Source organism: Budorcas taxicolor, chromosome 25 (genome assembly GCF_023091745.1).
Source record: "Budorcas taxicolor isolate Tak-1 chromosome 25, Takin1.1, whole genome shotgun sequence".
Lineage (NCBI taxonomy): Eukaryota > Metazoa > Chordata > Mammalia > Artiodactyla > Bovidae > Budorcas > Budorcas taxicolor.
Genome location: NC_068934.1, coordinates 7,015,520 through 7,038,676, shown reverse-complemented (window position 1 = coordinate 7,038,676; position 23,157 = coordinate 7,015,520). Strand labels below are relative to the sequence as shown.

At 37.9% G+C, this 23,157-nt stretch overlaps 1 protein-coding gene across 1 annotated transcript in view; it reads left to right on the top strand.

Moving 5' to 3' along the window:
* Positions 1–3,744: 3,744 nt before the first annotated feature.
* Positions 3,745–23,157, top strand: part of TYR (tyrosinase) — a 108,146-nt gene continuing 88,733 nt past the window's right edge. The window contains exons 1-2 of the mRNA XM_052662388.1: positions 3,745–4,563; positions 14,134–14,350. Of these exons, the coding sequence (XP_052518348.1) occupies positions 3,745–4,563; positions 14,134–14,350 (1,036 nt within the window). The remainder of the gene's footprint in view (positions 4,564–14,133; positions 14,351–23,157) is intronic.

The following is a 23,157-nucleotide window of genomic DNA, read 5'->3' as shown; positions in this document are numbered from 1 at the left end:
TGATAATTGATGCTCCATAAATAATTGCAGACTATTTACAGAGGCCCTAATTCTGACTAATATAGTCTCACATTAGCTAAGGTGTTAACTCATACAATAATCTCCCAGGGTAAGGCAGAACACTTTCAAAGTCTGTAAACTGGAGACACTTAGTAAATGTATATCTAGAGCTCAAGGAGGAACCAATCTAGATGGGGTTTGACAAAACTTTTGCACTTTTTAAAAATTGAAATATAATTGATTTATGATGTTGTGTTAGTTTCAGGCACATAGCAAAGTGATTCAGATATATATATATATATATATATATATATATATATATATAATTTTCAGATTCTTTTCCCTTATAAGTTAAATATTATTTTCTCTGTACTATACAGCAGATCCTTGTTATCTATTTCTTGTATAGTAACGTGTATATGTTAATCCTGAGCTCCTAATTTATCTCTCCACCTCTTTTCCCCTTTGGTAATCATCTCTTTGTTTTCCATGTCTGTGAGTTTATTTCTGTTTTTTTAATGTAAGCTCACTTGTATCATTTTTTAATTTTTAGATTCTACATATAAATGAGATCAAGTTATATTTGTCTTTCTCTGTCTGACTTAGTATGACAATCTCTAGGTCCATGCATGTTGCTGCAAAAGGCATTATTTCATTCTCTTTTATCACTGAGTAATAGTCCATTGTATATATGAAGCACCTCCTCTTTATCCATTTATCTGTTGATCGATTTTTATATTGCTCCCATGTCTTGGCTATAGTAAATTGGGCTGCAATGAACACAGGGGTGCATGCATCTTTTAGAATTATGATTTTCTGTTAATATATGCCCAGGAGTGGACTTGCTAAATCATACAGTAGCTCTATTTTCAGTTTTTAAAGCAACCTACACGCTGTTCTCCATAGTGACTGTACCAACAGACATTTCTCCAAAGAATTTTGTAATAGCAATAAGACTGTTTTACAAATAGGCCAGAGGAGATAATGTCCTATATTTGAGACTAATAAAAGAAGTCTACCAATTTAAGGTTATCAGTTTTGCAAATGAAATTAAAAGGACAAAGTACATCAGGAATTCCTCTAAGCATGCTCTGAAGAGTATGAAAAAGAGACTTGGGAGAACAGACACAAAAGCCCAGGGATGTGATGGAGGCTTTCTCAGTTATTCACTGGGAAGCCTGATGTGGGGGCTGGGGGTGGGGATATAAAGCAAAATTTCTAATTAAATTGAACATGAGAAGTTAAGTTCTGTCTGTAAGTAGATGGAACAGAATTATAAAAGGCCACATATGCTTATAAGTAACATAGAAGCAAGACTTCCAGGGACAAGAAGCCTTGTGTTAGTCTCTCTATGGCTCTGAAAGCAAGAAGAAAAAAGATTAAGCCTCCTTGTGGAGATCATGTGATGACTTTCTGATCCAGCCAGAGGCAGCATTTCCATGGAAACTTCTCTTCTCTTCCTCTCATGCACACACTGCTTCCTTTCACCTAAAACGGCTACTTGAGTCTCAAAAGAGTTGTAGGGCGGCCTTGATATTTTTTCTAAATAGCAAGACAAACTCAAGCAGAATGGGAAGAGAACAGAAAGGCTGACATTCCAGCATCACATGTAGTGATGACCTTCTCTGCATCCCTGCTGCTTTTTAAGTTTTCACCTTCTTGCCTTGTTCTGCAAGTTCAAGGGGCCACTAGCTTTAAGTATGGAACAGGATAAGGTGAAAAAAAGCCTCACAGGGACAACTTTGACTTGACTCTCTTATCTTCTAGCTCTTCAACTCACTTTAGTTCAAACCACTTAGTTTTTAAGCCCCTCCATGGATTGGGTCCCTGGTGCCTCAGATGGTAAAGACCACCACCTGCAATGCAGGAGACCTGGGTTCGATCCCTGGGTTGGGAAGATCCCCTGCAGGAGGGCATAGCAACCCACTCCAGTATTCTTGCTTGGAGAATCCCCATGGACAGAGGAGCCTGGCGGTCTACAGTCCCTGGGGTCACAAAGAGTCAGACACGACTGAGGAACTAAGCACAGCACATGGATTGGGCCCAGGTTTAATCCCTTACGGTGTGGGTGCATACATGAAGCTCATGCTCCTACTCAGCAGATGAAAAACACAGCTCTCATCTCTCTACAGTTTCCCCTGCCTGAAGTATTGTCTCCATTCTCATTTGTCTTTCCAACTTATGCCTATGCTTTAAAGCTTGACTCAGAGGATACGTCTATTGAAAAACTCATGCATTATTATTTCAAACTATTCAATCATTTCTATATCCTCAATTCTCAAAGATGTCTCTCCATTAATAGTCTGATGTTCTGATTTTCTATACTACTCATTTAAAAACTAGTGTAGTGGTAAAATGATATTTCTATCCATTCATTTCAGTTTATCTAGCTCACTATACACACAGAGACAAAAAAGTCTTGAAAGAATTTGCATGATCAATAAAAATTTGTTGAATAAATGTATCAGACCTTATTCACTCACTCACTACAATGAGAACTCCTTTGCAAGACCAAATTGCAAACAAAACTTCAAATGAATTACTGATTTCTAGAACTTATGGGTGAAACAAGGTGGTGAAAGCATAAAATGAGAAAAGTACAAACTATTATATATATAATACTATATATAAATAAGCAGAAATACATATTGTGTAGCACAGGTAATATAACCAATATTTTATAATAACTTTAGTATAACACTAAAATATTGAATCACTATGTTGTATACCTGAAACTAATAAAATATTGACAACCACCTACACTTCAATAAAAAAGTTTCCTTTCTAATGTGTGCTGTGTTTTCAATTGCCCAGTCATGTCTGTCTCTTTGTGACCCCATGGACTATAGCCCACCAGCTCCTCTGTCCATGGGATTTTCCAGGCAAAAATACTGGAATGGGTTGCCATTTCCTCCTCCAGAGGATTTTCCCAAGCCAAGGGTTGAACCTATGTCTCTTGATTCTCCTGCATTGGCAGACAGATTCTTTACCACTGAGCCACCTGGGAAGATTTCTTTCAAATATTCACCAGACAACGTTTCCAAAGTAAAGCTGGCGACCCAGCTATCAAAGTGATCTATCCTTAGCAATATTCAGAAAATGAGCAATTAGACAGCAAGCAGCTGCTGGCATCAAGATAATCTGGAAGAGCATCAGAAAAAGTTTTAATCTTCTGATACTTTGTATAAAATAAATAAGCTTCAGATATAAGAAATAATCTCCAGGCTGTGAAAAACGTCTCTTCCTGAAAAGCCAAATCCTACCAACGCCTTGGCCTATTTATTATTTATGGTCTTTGAGAAACAAACCATCTCACGTCCAAAATCTCTAACACTACCTGACTTATCTTAATAAACAGGCTCTATTCCTGACATGACTTCTTATTTTCAAATTGAAATATCACTAGTTATATAGTAAATTAACTGAGTTTATGTAGATCAGATGGTATTATTAGTATTATTCTAACCATGAGACTTAAACTGTTAATGGTGAATAGTGTTTCTCACTTTAACATAGGCCTATCCCACTAATGGGATCTATGCCAACTCCAGAGAAAAGTTAGTCATGTGGTTTTCAGAAGATGAAAGCTTAGATAAAGGCTGAGAGGGTTTAATGCTGGAGGTGGGAGTGGTATTATATAGATCTTAGCCAAAACATGTGATAGTCACTGAGTGGGGAGCTGGAAAGGGAAGAGTGTGGCTCCATTAACCAGCTCAGGCAGACCGTGTGAGGACCGGAGGAAAAATGCTCCTGGCTGCCCTGTACTGCCTGCTATGGAGTTTCCGGACCTCTGCGGGCCACTTCCCTCGAGCCTGTGCCTCCTCCAAGAGCCTGATGGAGAAGGAGTGCTGCCCGCCCTGGGCGGGCGATGGGAGCCCCTGTGGCCGGCTCTCGGGCAGGGGCTCCTGCCAGGACGTCATTCTGTCCATGGCACCACTCGGGCCTCAGTTCCCCTTCACGGGGGTGGACGACCGCGAGTCTTGGCCCTCCATCTTTTATAACAGAACTTGCCAGTGCTTTGGCAACTTCATGGGATTCAATTGCGGAAGTTGTAAGTTTGGATTTCGGGGACCCCGCTGCACAGAAAGGCGACTTTTGGTGAGAAGAAACATCTTTGATTTGAGTGTCCCAGAGAAGAACAAATTTCTTGCCTATCTCACTTTGGCAAAACATACCACCAGCCCAGACTACGTCATCCCCACGGGCACCTATGGCCAAATGAATCATGGAACAACTCCCCTGTTTAATGACGTCAGTGTTTATGACCTCTTTGTCTGGATGCATTATTATGTGTCAAGGGACACGCTGCTTGGGGACTCTGAAGTCTGGAGAGACATTGATTTCGCTCATGAAGCCCCAGGTTTCCTGCCTTGGCATAGACTCTTTTTGCTGCTGTGGGAACAGGAAATCCAGAAGCTGACCGGGGATGAGAACTTCACGATTCCATACTGGGACTGGAGAGATGCAGAAAACTGTGAGGTTTGCACAGATGAGTACATGGGAGGTCGCAACCCTGCAAACCCTAATCTACTCAGCCCAGCATCCTTCTTCTCCTCTTGGCAGGTAAGGTGTGCAGTACATACAATATCAAAGCTTAAAAGAACCTTAGCCATCACTTCTGGCAGGTCTTCAGAAACCTCCTTTCCCATCTGTTCTTCTCCTGCCAAGCCTAGAAAATGTCCCCTGTCAAGAGCTCTCAACATACTTTGTAATTTTCCTTTATAGCACACTTCACAATTGCAGTTCCATAGAGATTTGTGTGGTTCTTTGTCCAATATCCTGTATTTGGGTCCTAAAATCTAATGAATAAAAAGTACTTGGTTCATCACTGTATCTCCTAGCACATAATACAATGCCAGGAAAATTGTAAGAGCTCATGAAGTATTTGTTGAATCAATGGACAAATGAGTATTTAGATGATTAAGTAAAAAAAAATGATTTAGGTCAATATTTCTGAAATTTTATTCCCAATAAAATTCAGTGTATAAATTGAAAATACAAATATCTGGCCATATCCCAGGAATCCTATTGATAAGAATATTCAAAGGAGGGTCCTCGGGAGACATTATTTAGTAAATGTCTGTAGTGATTATTACCATTAGGAATTTAGGGGAATATTACTTAGATTAAATCTTCTTTTAAAAAAATATGAATACTCAGGCTTAAACAGGTAAATAATGAAAATAGCTAATATTCATTGATCGATTAGCAAGTGTGAGGCCCTGTTCTGAGTGGTTTTGTGCATTAATTCATTTAATAATCTTACTAACCTTCCCCATGTTAAAGATTAAAAAAAAAAAAAACACTGAGGTTTAGAGATATTACATAACTTGTATAGGATACCAAAGCTAGTAAGTAGTAGAGACAAAATTTGTTCTCAGGCAGCCTGGTTGTGCAACCACTCTATAATATTTCCAAGGACCTATCTGCAATGATATCTTTAGCCAAAGGATCTGACCCATCCTGACTCACTTTTAAATAGGATGCAGAAGAAACGAGCATTTTCCCTAAACATGTGTAAACTTTTGAGGTATAGGATAAGAGATCACTATTTTGAAATTTAATTTCTATTTTTCCTATTCTGATTTTTTCACTTTGGATTAGGGGCAAAAGGTAGTCAAAGAAATATGCTTTTAATTATTTATTATTTTAAAACTATAAGGTAGAAGGAATACTTGTCTGCCTGTGTTCCAACCATTTCTAACACAGCACTTTTGACTAGTTGTACTTTATGGAAATAAGCTCAATATTTAAATAAGATGGGAAGAATCTTGCCTTCTCACCAGGAACTCTGCAATTTTGATATGTGAATTGCTTCCCAAACACTCCCCTCCCCCACCCCCCACCCCTAAACCCCACACCTTCCAAATGAACCTATTGAAACACACTGAAAATGGCCACTGTAATATCTGGTGTCACTAATGTCAGCTGTTTACCAAGAGCAAGGAGTGTATTTGTGCAGGAAAGGCTGGAAAAATGTGCTTCAAAAAAATCTATTTCAATAAGCCTTCAGACCTCCTACCTTAATCTATATAGTGCAAAACTCATCTAACTCTCACATCCTCTGTTACTGCTTAAAATACTGTTAAGCTTGAACATGGGATTTTTCAGTTAGTTATAATGCTTTCCTTAACTGTACAGCTAGCTTTTCTTGAGCTAGAAAAACCGGTGGATTATCTAAATTACCAAAACTTTACAACATCCACACTGAAGCTTCATAGACAAATACTAATTGATATTTAATTACATGTGTGTGTGTGTGTGTGTGTGTGTGTGTGTGCTCTGTTGTGCACAACTCTTTGTGACCCCATGGACTGTAGCTTGCCAGCATCCTCTGTCCATGAAATTTTTGAGGCAAAAATACTGGCGTGGGTTGTCATTTCCTCCTTCAAGAGATCATCCTGACCTAGGGATTGAACCCATGTCTCCTGCATCTCCTGTACTGGCTGGCAGATTCTTTACCACTGAGCCATCTGGGAAGCCACTTAATTACATGAGAAGTAGCAAATTATGTTAACTTTTTCGATTCATTTATTGATTATTGAGTGGAATTTTTCTCTTTTTTCTTTATGATTGTATTCAACTTTACTTCTAAATAATTTTATTTGTGTCTAGTATGTAAACACTGGGTTAAAATAGTTGCAGCATTAGATTTAACATCATTCTATGATTAAACCACTGTGGAGTAACTGGTGTTAAAAATAAAATTAGGAAATACAGGGGACAAAGACCACTGAAGAGAAGTCAGCAAACAATAATTTAAGTAAGGAAGGTGAAATGAGTGAACATTTATGTCCACCTGCTGTGAGCAGTGTTGCTATGTGTGGTTACAGGCAAACTCAGTTCTAGCTGGCTATTTCCATTCCTTTGCACATTTCTGGTTAAAGTCCTTTAAAAATGAAGATCAGTTATTTATATCGATTTAATGCAATTAAATCAATGCAACTGACCTAACTCCGAGAGATGGGGAAGGACAGGGAAGCCTGCATGCTACAGCCCATGGGGTCGCAAAGAGTGCGACATGACTCTGCAACTGAACAACAGCAACAACGCAGCGGTTCTCAGTATCTTCTAAATCACTCACTTAAGATCTTAAAACTTTTTATGTGCTCCACCATCTACCTTCTGCCAGAAAATCATATTCAGGAGGTCCACTGTGAAGTTCAAGCATCTGTATTTTTAAAACCTTCTACTGTAATTCTAATGCAGAGCCAGCCCTAAGAATGACTGATTTAATTAATATGGAAATTGTTTTGGTATCTCTTTCACTTTACAAACTTAGGTTCTATAATAAACATATCACTAATTTAAACGCTTTTGCCTGAATTGAACACGCAAATAAAAAACTAGACTGTGTGAGATGGTGAGACTAAATAGCTTCCACACTTGGTGAATTCATTAATATTTTCCTAAGTAGTTATACTCAGACCCTTTGGTTAAAAAAAAAAAAAAAAGAAAGCCTTCTTCTTTTTCTTGATTTCAAATATCTTTGAAATATCTTTGAAATATCTTTCAAATATCACACACAAAAAATGGAGTTTTCAGAAATTCATAGAATTTATTAACTCTTAGCTGAGAGACTGCCATTAGTCTGTAGTGTTGTATCTACATTTTGTAAAACATAGTAAGGCCCCCAAAGGTACAATAATTTGCCTAAGGTGACACAGCTGAGGACAAAAAAAACCAGTGCTTCTGACTCCAGTGCTATTTCAAGTCAACCATGCAGTTTCCTATTTATAAAGGGCCATTTAGGCTGAGAAAGGATCAAACGAGCCACTAATTATGGATGTAAATTCTAACTTGTAGTCACTTTAACTCTCAAAGTCACTTGCACAGACAACTGCAGCAGATATTCTGAAGTAGTCCTTTTCATTCACGTTATAGTGAAAATATTCCATTAGGTGTTTATTCACAGCTCTTATTCAAGTAGAATTGACCTTCCCTCTTGTGTACTATCATTACACTTTGTACAGATTTTATAACATAGTACCTATAATTCTTCAGGTTTTCAGACCTGTCTTTATCTAATAGACTGCCAGCTGTTCCAATGTAGAAACCATTTATAATTTATCTTTATATCCACAGAACCCAGGAACATAATATATACATAGAATGGGCTTTATCAGTATATGCTAAATTGAACAAAATTGAAAACCATAGAAACATTAGCTCCAGTGCTAACACATATAAAACTAAACTCTGTATAGACATAGCTAGATTTCTAGAACGTTAAACAATAACCATAACCTTAACTACTGGATAACCAAGGCCAAGAAAACAATGATGCCAAAAATAAGCAGCAATTTATAACCTAGAATAAAACATTCTTGGTAGCTTTCTCTAGGTGTGTGTATGTGTTTGTGTGTGTGCAAAAAAAGAAAGCACACATAGAGAAGATCAAGCATGTTATAACCCAATCTGAGTTTTAAGTGAGACTAATAATATTTACTGACAAGGTTTATTATTAAATAAAGTAACACATTAAAAAGCATTACTTAATTACTAAATGTTACCTTTTATAGAAAGCTTATTTTCAGTATTCATATCTCCTTTGTATATTTGTTCATTTACTTATTTATTTTTTTGGTTTGTTTAAAAACATGCTTTTAAACTAGAAGCATGTTTAAAGTGCTCCTGAATTAAAGCAGTTCACAGATTTTGGAGGTTGTTTGGGGCGGGGGGAGCGAACTATGCTCAACACAATTAGATCCAATGTTATGCAAGCAGCAGATGAGCTAGCTGTAAGAAGAAAAGGTATTTCAAGAATAGCTGTTATGATGGATCAAAATAAAGAGAAAAAATCATTTGCAAGATGATGGACATGAGTGAAGTATGGCCAGGGAATTCACTCATCAGGTGAAAAGCACATCACATGGAAGCAAACAGGAGGAAGAAAAAAGTTACAATTCAGCAGAGAGTCATGGGTTTTAGGTAACCATGGCAACAGCTAGGTGAAATAACAGCTTCTCTTTTTTCTTCATGAAAAAGATTCTGTGGAATGTCATATGTTTTACATTCTTTTAGATAAACCTCTAATGCCATAATAGAATTTTTGCTCCTAAAGCTTTTAATAACTGGGCTTTTTTTTCCTGCAATTTCTTTAAAGTTAAGAGAACACTAAGCTCACCTTCTCCATTAATACATCCATTTCTTCTTTTTCTTTTTCATTTGACTTGGGACACTTGATTTTTCTCTACATTATATAAGTCACCTTTGTTGAAACAGAAAACAAAACAAATTCCTCATCAGAAGACTTTTGTCACCAGATTCTACCTCTGCCAATTATCTGATGATATTGGACAAGTTATTTGTAATCTTTGACCTTTGGATTCTTTTCTCAACAGAAAAAAATGGGGTGCAATTAAGATATATGTGTGCTTTCTGTACTAATGAAAATACTAAGCTGAATGGAAAGCAAATTAATGAAGTGGAAAGGGATAGTCTTTTGAGCCATAAAAACATGACTTTTGTAACTCACTTAGCTACAAGATCCTGGAGAAGTTACTTAATTATGTGAGAACTTTTCCCCCTGAAAATTAGAATAATATATTTTAAAGCATTATTCTGAAGGGATTCAATGAAAACTGTTAATGTAAAATGGCTAGTTTAGTATCTGACATATTCTTTGAATTTTAAGTATGGAATTATTATCACAATATATCCTCATATGATATATTGACAATAGCTATTATAATAATGATTATTCATCCTGTGTAATAAAGTCAGGGTTAACAATTTGGTGGCCTGCCCAATAGTCTTGTATGCAATAATATAATAGCTGTCATTATTAAACACTCTCTACTTGGCATTATATACTAAGTGCTTTACATAGGTAAAATTATTTGATCCTTCATAAAAAGTTGTTATAGTCCCCATTTACAGATGAAAAACCTTGATAGTAGGAGATTATGTAATTTGCTCAGTTTGGAAACCATGTCTAATTGCAATCTCCACGATGACAGCTAGTGCTAATGCTTTCTCCTACCCTGCCTCCCCTTCTATATCAAATATAAGAACAATGATTTATTGAGATTTATTTCAAATTATTTCTGGAACTGGGGTAGATTTACTCATTGTTACTAATACATTTAGCCATCTGAACATTTAATCACTTGGCAGTTGTGATTTAAGCAAAATAGTTTCATTCAAACCTCTAATTTAACTGAGTCTACTGCAGGAGTCTTCTAGGCAGTAGGATTTTTTAGATCTTTTAAAAATATCTGGATATGATTTATTTTTCAAACAGGAATGAAAATGCTTCCATCTATATACATGCTGCGATGGGTAGTTAATTAACACTATAAAGGGATCCAATATATTACATTTAATGCAAAAATTGTTGTTCCATCCCTAAGTTGTATCTGACTATTTGCTACGCCATGGACTCCATACATCAGGCTTCCCTGTCCTTCAGTATCCCCCAAAGCAAAGTAATGTTTCTGCTTTTCAATATGCTGTCTAGGTTTGTCAGAGCTTTTCTTCCAAGGAGCAAGTGTCTTTTAACATCATGGCTGCAGTCACCATCTGCAGTGATTTTAGAGCCCAAGAAAATAAAGTCTGTCACTGTCTCCACTGTTTTGCTGTGAAGTGATGGGACTGGATGCCATGATCTTAGTTTTCTGAATATTGACTTTTAAGTAAGTTTCACTCTCTTCTTTCACCTTTATCAAGAAGCTCTTTAGTTCACTTTCTGCCATAAGGGTGGTATCATTTGTATATCTGAGGTTATTGATTTTTCACATGATATACTCTGATATAAGTTAAATAAGCAAGATGACAATATACAGCCTTGATGTACTCCTTTCCCAATTTTGAAGTAGTCTGTTATATATATTTAATGCATATTTAAATATAAATAATGTGTTTAAGTATATTTTAAAAATAAACACATGTAAATATGATATATATTAACATTATATTTATTATTTCATATTACAGTTGAAGAAATTGAGACTTAGCAAGCCTAAATAATATATTCATCGACACATTGCTAGTAAGTCGCTGAACCAGAATTGAAGCCCACACCAATGTGAATCTGGAACCTAATTTTTTTTCTAACACACAACCCTTGAATTAATAAGTGATATCTTTGTGACTGGAAATTAAAAGCTTCTCCAAGTGTCTGTTGTGTAACATAGCAGCACCCATTCCTGGGGAGCAAGGCTCATTCCGTTCTATTTGATGGTGGTTTTACTTGATGGTATTTGTGGTAAAGAACCTGCCTGCCAGTGCAGGAGACATAAGATGTAGGTGTGATCCCTAGGTCAGAAAGATTCCCTGGGGGAGGGCATGGCAACCCACTCCAATATTCTTGCCTGGAGAATGGACAGAGGAGCCTGGTGGGCTATAGTCCATGACATTGCAGAGTTGGACATGACTGAAGCGACTGAGCACAACATAACTTGATTTTATGTTCTTATAGATTGCCAACTCACTGGAGTAGGACACTGATAGGATTGCCTTGATTACTCTTAACAGTGATATAAACAGCTAAGCAAGAAGACTCACTTTAAAAATATTGTTCCATGTACCTTGCCTGTTGCCATAAATTAATCATGATACAGGGCTTTAGATCCTACCAGCCTTTTACACTCTTCCACACTCAGTTTCCTTATCATTAAAATAGGAATAAAATGATATCAACCTACAAGGTCATTTGTGAATTTTAGAAAGTATACACAAAGATGCCTTTCCTGTTGAGAGTGAGGACTCAATATATGTTTAACACAAATGATACATTTTTGAAAATATCTTTTAGGGCCAATGTTGGTACCAATAACAGAACTAGGAAAAAATGGTGTTCAACACATGTTGGTAGTTGAAGAGTCACTGATTCTTCCATTGATTTTTTTTAATTATTCCATCAAATATTTATAGAGTCTCTATTCTAGATTCTGGGGATGAACAAAAATGAAAAAAAAAAGAAAGTTATCTTCATGGAGATATTACTTTTTTCAAAAAAGGAGGTGCTACTGACTATCAAGGGAGATTAAAATGAGTCAAGTTTGAGTTTGACAAACAACCCTATTATCTACTCAGTGGGCACAGGCCACTTATGCATTAAGCGCTGTTGTGAATAGTCACAAATGGCAAGGTGAGCTCTCCTGTATTTTATGCTTCAATTTAAGTTTGTTATCTTGCTACCTGTTTAATTGCCCTCATGGAACTTAAGGCATCGATAATTTTCAGTTGAGGAATTAACTTACATACCACTGAGAAAAAAAAAATCTGCTAATTAAATTATAATGTGATATTTTTAATTACTTAGCATTTTTATTTTGTATTTATTGAAAGAACTCCTTTTAACTTGTCAAATATTTTGATCACAGTTTATTCTTCTGCCAGCATGTAAGTGAGGTAACTCAGCTGGTAAAGAATCCACCTGTAATGCAGGAGACCTCGGTTCAATTCCTAGGTCAGGAAGATCCCTTGGAGAAGGGATAGGCTGCTCACTCCAGTATTTTTGGGCTTCCCTGGTGGCTCAGACAGTAAAGAATCCTGTAATGTTGGAGACCTGGGTTCAATCCCTGGGTTGGGAAGATAGATACCCTGGAGAAAGGAATAGCTACCCACCCCAGTACTCTGGCCTGGAGAATTCCACAGACAGAGGAGCCTGGCAGGCTACAGCCCATGGGGTCACAAAGAGTCAGAGATGACTGAGTGACTTTCACATATAAATGAAATTGTAAGCAAAATAATTTGGCGAAGGATCTCTAACTTCTTCAGATTTTAGAGTCAGACAATTCTGAATTACTTTTTAAGTCACAGTTGACTTAAAAAAATTTTTTTTTTCTCAAAATATTGGTTTAACCTTGAAGACTAAGTAGAATATCAGATAAACGGTAAGGAATGGATGTGCTTAGGCAGAAACGAAGGCATGGATGGAGAAGCACAGGTGATGCACAGAGACGAGTAGCCAGTCCGACTTCCTCAGTTGGATCACAGAATTTGTAAACAATTAGAGATTCAAGATGTATTCTGGAGGTAGAATTGACAAGTTTGGCTGATGATTTCAATGTGAAAAATAAAGGGGAACAAAATACAGATGATAACAGTCTTTGGTTATAAAATGAAGATTTATGGACTTCTGGTTTAAGTTTCAGGATAGTTGATGTGACTGGAAGTATAGGGAGAGGAATACAATTTTTTAACCTTGTTTTAATTTCAAGTTTTTTTTTTTTTCATTTTTTAACTTCTTTTTAAATTTAATTTTTATAGTAAAGTGGCTCGGTGGTAAAGAACACACTTGCCAGTGCAGGAGACACAGGTTTAATCCCTGGGTCAGGAAGATCCCCTGGAGAAGGAAATGACAACCCACTCCAGTATCCTTTGGTGGGAAATCCCATGGACAGAGGAGCCTGGCGGGCTAAAGTCCATGGGGTCAAAGATTCAAACACAGCTTAGCAACTCAACAATAATAACATAGTTGATTTACAATGCTGTGCTAGTTTCAGGTGTACCCCTAAGTGATTCAGTTATACGTGCATATATATCTTATTTCAGATTTTTCCCCTTATTAGCTATTAGAAAGGAACAATTTTTTTTTAAATACTACATTTTAAATGCTTGTGAGATAACACTGAAATATGAAGTCAGAGATGGATATACAGGGTTAGAGCTCAGAAGAGAGCTTTTGAACTTGAGATGGGAATCAGAAAGTTCTTATCATGCAGTGGCATGTAAGCCATGAAACTGGTTCTTATAGCCAAGGAGGCAGATAGAGAAAAAATTAAAAGAAGAGGGTACAGACCTGAACTCTGGGCCATGGCTAGCTTCACAGGCATATGCCCAGTGAAGTTACACAGTGGATGTTCCGCAAATGTTTGCCAAATTAATTTTCCTAACAAATATCTGACAACAATTATATGAAGTAATTATTATTATTTGTTCAATGAGATCTATGGAATTTATTTTCTTAAGTGGTAGATGTGAGACTAGAACTGTGGTCTGAACTGTAACTTTCATGGGTTACAGTTACTCTGCAAGCATCAGAAAGCTGCTTCCTTCAACAATTTAAGACATGAATCTCCTGATGATTAGACATCCAAATATCCAACATCCAAATAAGGAATCCCAACCTCTCTACCTTCCCCCTTTTACAACACTCATTTAACACAAAGGCGTTCTATGCAGATCGTCTGCAGCAGACTGGAGGAGTACAACAGTCGCCAGGCTTTATGCAACGGGACGTCTGAGGGACCATTACTGCGCAATCCTGGAAACCACGACAAAGCCAGGACCCCGAGGCTCCCCTCCTCGGCTGATGTGGAGTTTTGCCTGAGTTTGACCCAGTATGAATCAGGTTCCATGGATAAAGCTGCCAACTTCAGCTTTAGAAATACCCTGGAAGGTAAAAGCTTTATCTTTTTTTTTTCACTCATTTAAATTTTCTGTTTTTCTGAGTTTATGTTTATAAACTCTTATCCAAAAGCCTGGGCCCAGAAGTGTTTGAGAATATGATAATATAAATATAACCAATCACTCTAGCAGAATGTGGGTGGCACACATATTCCAAAACATGAATAAATCTTCAGCAAACTGTATGACTATACCTACTGTGGCAGTAAACAGGAACAATAGGCAGCCTACTGGAGAATAAAGTCCGGTTTCACCACTAAAATATATGGATGCCAAACGAAACAACACATTGTTAGAATTTTTGTATTTTGGAATCATAGATAGAGGACTGTGGACCTTTCACATTTTTCTAACTTTTAGTATTTTTATCTAGTTTAAAATATTCTGAACACAAGCTGCTTTGAGACAAGTCCATGTTCTTAACTATAATAAGGATAAAATCCAGAGGTCAGGTTAAGGTCCCATCCTGTTATCCCTCAAGTTTTCTGTGCTTTATTGGAGATCCCCTCTCACAGCCTCTTCTAAGGCCTACTTACTTCTCCTGCAAAGCTCTCAACCTTGGTTGCACCTTCCCTTAAGTACCTGTTCATCCTTCTCGGCTCGGCGCCATCTCAGTCTTGAGAACGCATCTCTGCCACCTCAATTTTCACTGTGGAAACAAACCTACAAACAAAGGAAAACAGGAACATTCACTCAAGTTACAGATTTAATTTTAGTTCCAGGAAGTTACAGGCTGCCAATTCGTGGTAAGGCAGATACTCAAAATTTACCACTGGATATTTTACCTCTTTGGCACCTTGTCATGGAGATGAAACTTTCTCTTTTCCTATTTCCTCCTTAACCTCCTTAACTTTATGCTTGATTCTCGTCATTGTGGTTTCTGCTGTGTCCTCTAACTTCTGTTGCTGAGCTATGCAGAATAGTTTCATTGCCTCTTTCATTTTCCTGTATTCTTTTAATCCCGAACACCTTAGAGCCTTGCTTTTTCCCAGAAGAATTTAAATAAGGAGAGTATCACCCTAAAGAGAACATGGTGCAGTTATTAAAATAAAAATTTTGTTTATTTTCCTTAAATAGTGTTAGTAATTAATGTTTTCCAGTAAATCACCATGTGCAAGGCACCATGCCAAAGATTCTGTGTAGCACTGTCTCAATTCTTACAACCATCCTCCGAGGAAGTAGCATTGTTATTTCCAATTTAAAGAGAGGAAACAAGATTAGAGATATTAAGTACTTTGGCTACCATCCATTTGATAAGTGGCAGAGCTAAATATGTTCCTAGATTTGCCAAGTGCCAAAATCCAAGAGTCCTTTCTATTGCACTCTGATGACCCTGAGTGAGTTGAACATTTCTTGAAGGCTGAATATCAAGCTGGTCCTACAATAATATGAGAAAGCAGTGTATGGTGCACAAGAGTCTGAACCTACAAGCTAAGAGAAAGGAACACAGACAAGTTGGCAGTCACCGCATGGGAGGACTGGGCACACTGTTGGATTTTGTAGGGGTTAATAGCTAGATTCCAGATGTTGACTTAAAGACATTACAAAGTAGGGCTTGATTCTCAAGGGAATTATAGTCCATTACAGGTTCAGTCAGTTCAGTTGCTAAGCTGTGTTTGACTCTCTGCGACCTCCTGGACTGCAGCACGCCAGGCCTCCCTATCCATCACCAATATCTGGAGTTTACTTTTGAGTCAGTGATGGTGATAAATCCAGACATCTCATTCTCTGTCGTCCCCTTCTCCTCCTGCCTTCAATCTTTCCCAGCATCAGGGTCTTTTCCAGCTTGATTCCAGCTTGATTCCAGCTTGTGGTTCATCCAGCCCAGCGTTTCTTATGATGTACTCTGCATATAAGTAAAATAAGCAAGGTGACAACATACAGCCTTGATGTACTGCTTTCCCTATTTGGACCAGTGAACTAAAATGGACTGGAATGGGTGATTTTAACTCAGATGACCATTATATCTACTACTTTGGGAAAGAATTCCTTAGAAGAAATGGAGTAGTCATCATAGTCAACAAAAGATTCTGAAATGCAGTTCAGTTCAATTCAGTTCAGTTCAGTCACTCAGTCGTGTCTGACTGTTTGAGACCCCATGAACTGCAGCACGCGAGGCCTCCCTGTCCATCACCAACTCCCAGATCCTACACAAACTCATGTCTATTGAGTGGGTGATGCCATCCAACCATCTCATCATCTGTCATCCCCTTGTTCTCCTGCCCTCAATCTTTCCCAGCATCAGGGTCTTTTCCAATGAGTCAACTCTTTGTGTGAGGTGGCCAAAGTATTGGAGTTTCAGCTTCAACATCAAACCTTCCAATGAACACTCAGGACTGATCTCCTTTAGGATGGACTGGTTGGATCTCCTTGCAGCCTAAGGGACTCTCAAGAGCCTACTCAACATCACACTTCAAAAGCATCAATTCAGCTTTCTTTATAGTCCAACACTCACATCCATACCTGACTACTAGAAAAACCATAGGCTTGACTAGATGGACATTTGTTGGTAAAGTATGTCTCTGCTTTTTAATATGCTGTCTAGGTTGGTCATAACTTTCCTTCCAAGGAGTAAGCGTCTTTTAATTTCATGGATACAGTCACCATCTGCAGTGATTTTGGAGCCCCCCAAAATAAAGTCAGTCACTGTTTCCACTGTTTCCCCATATATTTGCTAAGAAGTGATGGGACCAAATGCCATGATCTTAGCTTTCTGAATGTTGAGCTTTAAGCCAACTTTTTCACTCTCCTCTTTCACTTTCATCAAGGCTCTTTAGTTCTTCTTCACTTTCTGCCATAAGGGTGGTGTTATCTGTATATCTGAGGTTTTTGATATTTCTCCTGGCAATCTTGATTTCAGCTTGTGCTTCATCTAGTCCAGTGTTTCTCACAATATACTCTGCATAGAAGTTAAATAAGCGGGGTGACAATATACAGCTTTGATGTGCTCCTTTTCTTATTTGGAACCAGTCTTTTTTTCCATGTCCAGTCTGAAATGCAGTACTTGAATGCAATCTCAAAAACGACAGAATGATCTCTGTTCATTTCCAAGGCAAACCATCCAAATCAATGCCCCGACCAGTAATGCTGAAAAAGCTGAAGTTGAATGGTTCTATGAAGACCTACAAGACCTTCTAGAACTAACACCCAAAAAAGACGTCCTTTTCACTATAGGGGACTGGCTTGCAAAAGTAGGAAGTCAAGAAACACCTGGAGTAACAGGCAAATTTGGCCTTGGAGTACAGAATGAAGCAGGGCAAAGGCTAACAGAGTTTTGCTAAGAGAACACACTGGTCGTAGCAAACACCCTCTTCCAACAACACAAGAGAAGACTCTACACATGGACATCACCGGATGGTCAATACCAAAATCAGATTGATTATATTCTTTGCAGCCAAAGATGGAGAAGCTCTATACAGTCAACAAAAACAAGACCGGGAACTGACTGTGGCACAGACCATGAACTCCTTATTGCCAAATTCAGACTGAAATTGAAGAAAGTCAGGAAAACCACTAGACCATTCAGGTATGACCTAAATCAAATCCCTTATGATTATACAGTGGAAGTGAGAAATAGATTCAAGGGATTAGATCTGATAGACAGAGTGCCTGATGAACTATGGACAGAGGTTTGTGACATTATACAGGAGGCAGAGATCAAGACCTTTACAGGTTATTCAGACGTATTTTCTAACAGTGAGAAAGCATGAACTTTGTTATTTGGGAAATTAGGCTTATCTTAAAAATAACGTAAGGATCCTCATTTCTTTGGATCTCAAGGCAAAAAAGAAAAGTGGCTTGAGTCATGTCAACAGAGCCAGTGGCTTTCAAATAAGTTTCTAATGTGCAGAATCAGTAGAGGACATCAGGCTTATTGTAAATAATTTGTTAATACTAATGTTACGTTTGTAAATTATTTTCTCCTATAAAGCATTCTTATGTACACACAATCTAGTATTCTTTCTTGAGGAGAGAAAGGACATTATACAACATAAAATTAATAAGTATTCAATGTGTGTTTGATGATGAAAACACAAATATTATCTAAAACTCTTCCAATTGCACCTAACCCAACACTTAGTTTGTCTATACCAATTTTATGAAGCTTATTTACTGGTAGCAAGATGTCAGAAAACATTGATCTCAGCCACCAGCAAAAGCTTTTCCTTACAAGGGACACATTTATTTATTCTTATCTTTAAACTTTTACTAAGAAATAATGTTAAGCTTAAACAGAAAAATTAGAACAATAAAATCTGTAAAAAACCACACATATGCTTTCTATTCAGATTCACTTACTGTTTACATTTTAAGTTTTCTTTCTCTCATTCACACATATACTTTCTACTCATATTTGCTTACTGTTTACATTTTATCTTTTTTTTTTCCTTTCTTATTCTGAACCATCTGAGGATAAATTGCATAGATACATTGCAAGGGTAAAAAATACTTTACCCTTGGATATTTCACTGTATCATTCTCTTATATAAGCACAGAACAGTTAACAACTTCAGTAAATTCTATATAGGTATAATGCTTTAATCTGCTGTTTATATTGTAATATTTTTAATTCAGTAATAATATCCTTTATATCATTTTTTCTTCTCTGTAACAGGCTTTAGTCTAGGGTCAGGTGACATTTAGTTGTTCTGTCTCTTTGAGTTTCTTTTAATCTAAAATATTTTCACAACCTTTTCTTAAAGGAGATTCACAACTTTTAGAGAATATAGTCTTCCAATTTTAAATAAAACGTTCCTACTTTTAGTGGGTGGGCCTCCCAGATGACTCAGTGGTAAAACACCTACCTGCCAGTGCAGGAGACTCTGGAGATGTGGGTTCAGTCCCTGGATCGGGAAGATCCTTTGGAGTAGGAAGTGGCAACCAGTCCAGTATTCTTGCCTGGAAAACTCCACGGACAGAGGAACCCTGGTGGTTGTAGTCCATGGAGTTGCAAAGAGTTGGATATGACCGAGCATGCACATAACACATTTTAAATAGAATTTTTAACAGAATGGATCCAGGTAGTGTATTCTTAGCCAGAATTTTATAGAAGTGGTTTTGTGTCTTTCTAAGAGAGTATGACAGCTGAAGGTACATGGTGAACATCTGTCTCACTTAGGAGATATTAATTTGATCACCTGCTCTAGGTGTGGCCCAGATTCCCCACTGCACAATAACCATTCCAGATTTCACCCCTGAGCATACCTTTAAGCTTATTTTTGTGACTCTGTGTCTCTGTTTCATGACCTATCATTTTTAGCTTTTTTTTTTCTGGTGCAAAAAAAATATTCTAGATTCATCTTGTGCCTACACTGCCCAAAGTCTGGAATCAGCCATATCTCCAAGAAACATTGTTTCCTTTCAGTGGGGAAGGACAAAGACAAAGATCAAGATCGAGAGAATAGTTTGCTCACTGGAGAGACCGAGTTCATCTCAAAACCGGGATAGGATCTAAGGATGAGAGGTGTCTTGGACTTCAGAGAGTGCCCAAGTGGGTACAGCTGCCAGGAAGACAAGACTGGAGAAGCAGGAGCACAAGCAAACACTGCTGTCTGCTCCCTCAGTTAATGCAGGTGGAGCTGAACTGTGGGTTTTGATTGAACTTCACAATTATTGCTGCCTTTTCTTTTTTCATTTGGGTCTTGTTACAGGTATGTAATGTACTCCCCATAAAACAGATTCCCACAGTCAGTCCTGGGATGGAGGAGCTGCAGCTTTCCTCTTGGATTTAAATGCTAAAGTAAAGACTGAAGATGTGCGATTTATGAATTGCATGAAAGATACCCAGAAAGCAGAGAAAAATTAGCATGCATTATGAAAGGTAGTCTTCTGATTAGGTGGTCCCTGTGGAGTATGGGCTATGGATTCAAAGAAGAATCTTCTCCTGTGCAAACCTCTGATACCCATGGTGTGTTGCATTGCACACTTTATAATAATGTTAATGCAAAATTCATACTGGAGTGTATATTGGAGGATGAGTATGAGTTGGCAGTTTAGCAAAGTAGTTAAAGGCAATCTAGGTGACTGGGATTTGATTTAAATTCTACCACTTCCTACATCTGTTACCTTTAGTAAGCTATTTAACTTCTTAGGGCTTTAATGTCATCATCTGGAAAATGTAGATAAGAATAATAACTTACAGCATTCATATAAGGATTTAATAATATAATTCATGTAAGGAACATATAAGATTTCTTCAATAAATGGCAGCTATTATGTTAAACTGGAATTAGTTTTTGACAACTTGGTTATCAGTCATTAATTTTTCTGACAATTAGCTTAGAAGCAAAGTATAGACTGAATCCTGAGAAAACAGATTATGATGTGTGAAGCATAGAGAAAAACAGAGAGGAGCAAGGATAGAAAAGAAAATTTCTTGAGATAGACTCAGGGAAGGAGCATTTCTGGAGATAAAAGCTATTCCTTTTCAGGGTGAATTCCCAGAATCAAGGAGAAAAGAGCAAAAGCGGCTTCTGTTACCTAAAATAGAAGAAGGTACAGGAACAAGGAACTACTCTAAATGAATGGTATGTTTCAGCCGCAAGCACATTGCAACATAGAACCATGGGACTTACAGTTTGAAGACTCTTCTCAATGTATTTGTTTCATCATCTCGCACTTTGCTGACATGTCCACTCTAATGGTATGTCTATGTGGCCATTTAAGGATACAGATCAACCTGTCTCATTAGGGAAAAAAAGGAAGTTCTTTATGTTAAGATGAAATCTAATTGCATTCAGCTTAAAGAGTCCTTCATGAACCTGGTGCTATGGGAAATTATGAAAGTTCAAAGACATACAAAGATGACTCTTACACACTTTCTGACCTTGAGAAGCTCACTGTCTAGTGAGAAAACATCACACAAATCCACAAGGAAAACGCAATATGATGGTCAATATAAAATGAGATAGGAACCCAGAGCTAAACCAGAACTATCTCCCAAGCTGGTGCAACTGGAACTGAAAGTTGAAATAACAGTAATTTCTCACCAAGAGAAGAAAGGAAGGAAAAGCATTTCTATTAGAGGAAACAACTTATGCAGTGAAATAGAAGTACGAAAACATAAGTGTAGATAAAACAAAAGGAGAAAGTATATATGGCTAGAATAGTGTTTATAGTGAAAGTGAAATTATCTCAGTCATGTCCAGCTATTTGCAAAACCATGGACTATATAGTCCATGGAATTCTCCAGGCCAGAATACTGGAGTGGGTAGCCTTTCCCTTCTCCAGAAGATCTTCCCAATCCAGGGACTGAAGCCAGATTGCCCATGTTGCAGGTGGATTCTTTACAAGCTGAGCATAACAGAAGCTCAAGGATACTGGAGTGGGTAGCTTATCCCTTCTCCAGCGGATCGTCCTGAACCAGGAATCAAACTGGGGTCTCCTGCATTGCGGATGGATTCTTTATCAACTGAGCTATGAGGGAAGCCCGTGTTTATAGTGAGAAATAGCAAAGGCGGATATAGAAAAAGAAGGCGGATCATAGAAAAAGCTAGGGAATTCCAAAAAAATCTACTTCTGCTTCATTGATTACGCTAAAGCCCTTGATTGGATCACAAAATCTATGGAATCTTCTTAATGAGATGGAATACCAGACCACATTACCTGTCTCCTGAGAAACCTGTATGCAGGACAAGAAGCAACAGTTAGAACTGGACATAGAATATGGGACTGGTTCAATATTAGGAAAGGAGTACATCAAGGCTGTATATTGTCACCCTGCTTATTTATATGCAGAGAATATCGTGCAAAATGCTGGTCTGAGTGAAGCACAGTTGGACTCAAGATTGCTAGAAGAAATATCAACAACCTCAGATATGCAGAGGACACCATTAAACTGGCAAAAAGTGATGAGAACTAAAGAGCCTCTAGATGAATGTGAAAGAGAGTGAAAAAGCTGGCTTAAAACTCAGCATTCATAAAACTAAGATCATGGCATCCAGTCCTATCACTTCATGGCAAATTGATGGGGAAGATATGGAAACAGTGTCAGATTCATTTTCTTGGGCTCCAAAATCACTGCAGATGGTGACTGCAGCCATGAAATTAAAAGATGCTTGCTCCTTGGAAGAAAAGCTATGACAAACCTAGAAAGTGAAAGTGAAGTCGCTCAGTCGTGTCTGACCCTTTGCAACCCCATGGACTGTAGCCTACCAGGCTTCTCCGTCCATGGGATTCTCCAGGCAAGAATACTGGAGTGGGTTGCCATTTCCTTCTCCAGGGGATCTTCCTGACCCAGGGATCGAACCCGGGTCTCCCGCATTGGAGGCAGATGCTTTAACCTCTGAGCCACCAGGGAAGCCCTGACAAACTTAGAGAGTGTATTAAAAAGCAGAGATATCACTTTCCTGGCAAAGGCCCATATAGTCAAAGCTATGGTTTTTCCAGTAGTCATGAATGGATGTGAGATTTGGACCATAAAGAAGGCTGAGCACTGAAAAACGGATGCTTTTGAACTGTGGTGTTGGAGAAGACTCTTGAGAGTCCCTTGGACAGCCAGGAGATCAAAACAGTCAATCTTAAAGGAAATCAACCTTGAATATTCATTGGAAGGACTAATGTTGAAGTTGAAGCTCCAATACTCTGGCCACCTAATGCGAAGAGTTGACTCATTCGAAAAAACCCTGATGCTGGGAAAGACTGAGGGCAAGAGGAGAAAGGGGTGACAGAGGATGAAATGCTTGAATGGCATCACTAACTCAATGGACATGAGTTTGAGCAAACTCAGGGATAGTGAAGGACAGAGAAGCCTGACGTGCTGCATTCCATGGGGTAGCAAAGCATTGGATATGACTTAAC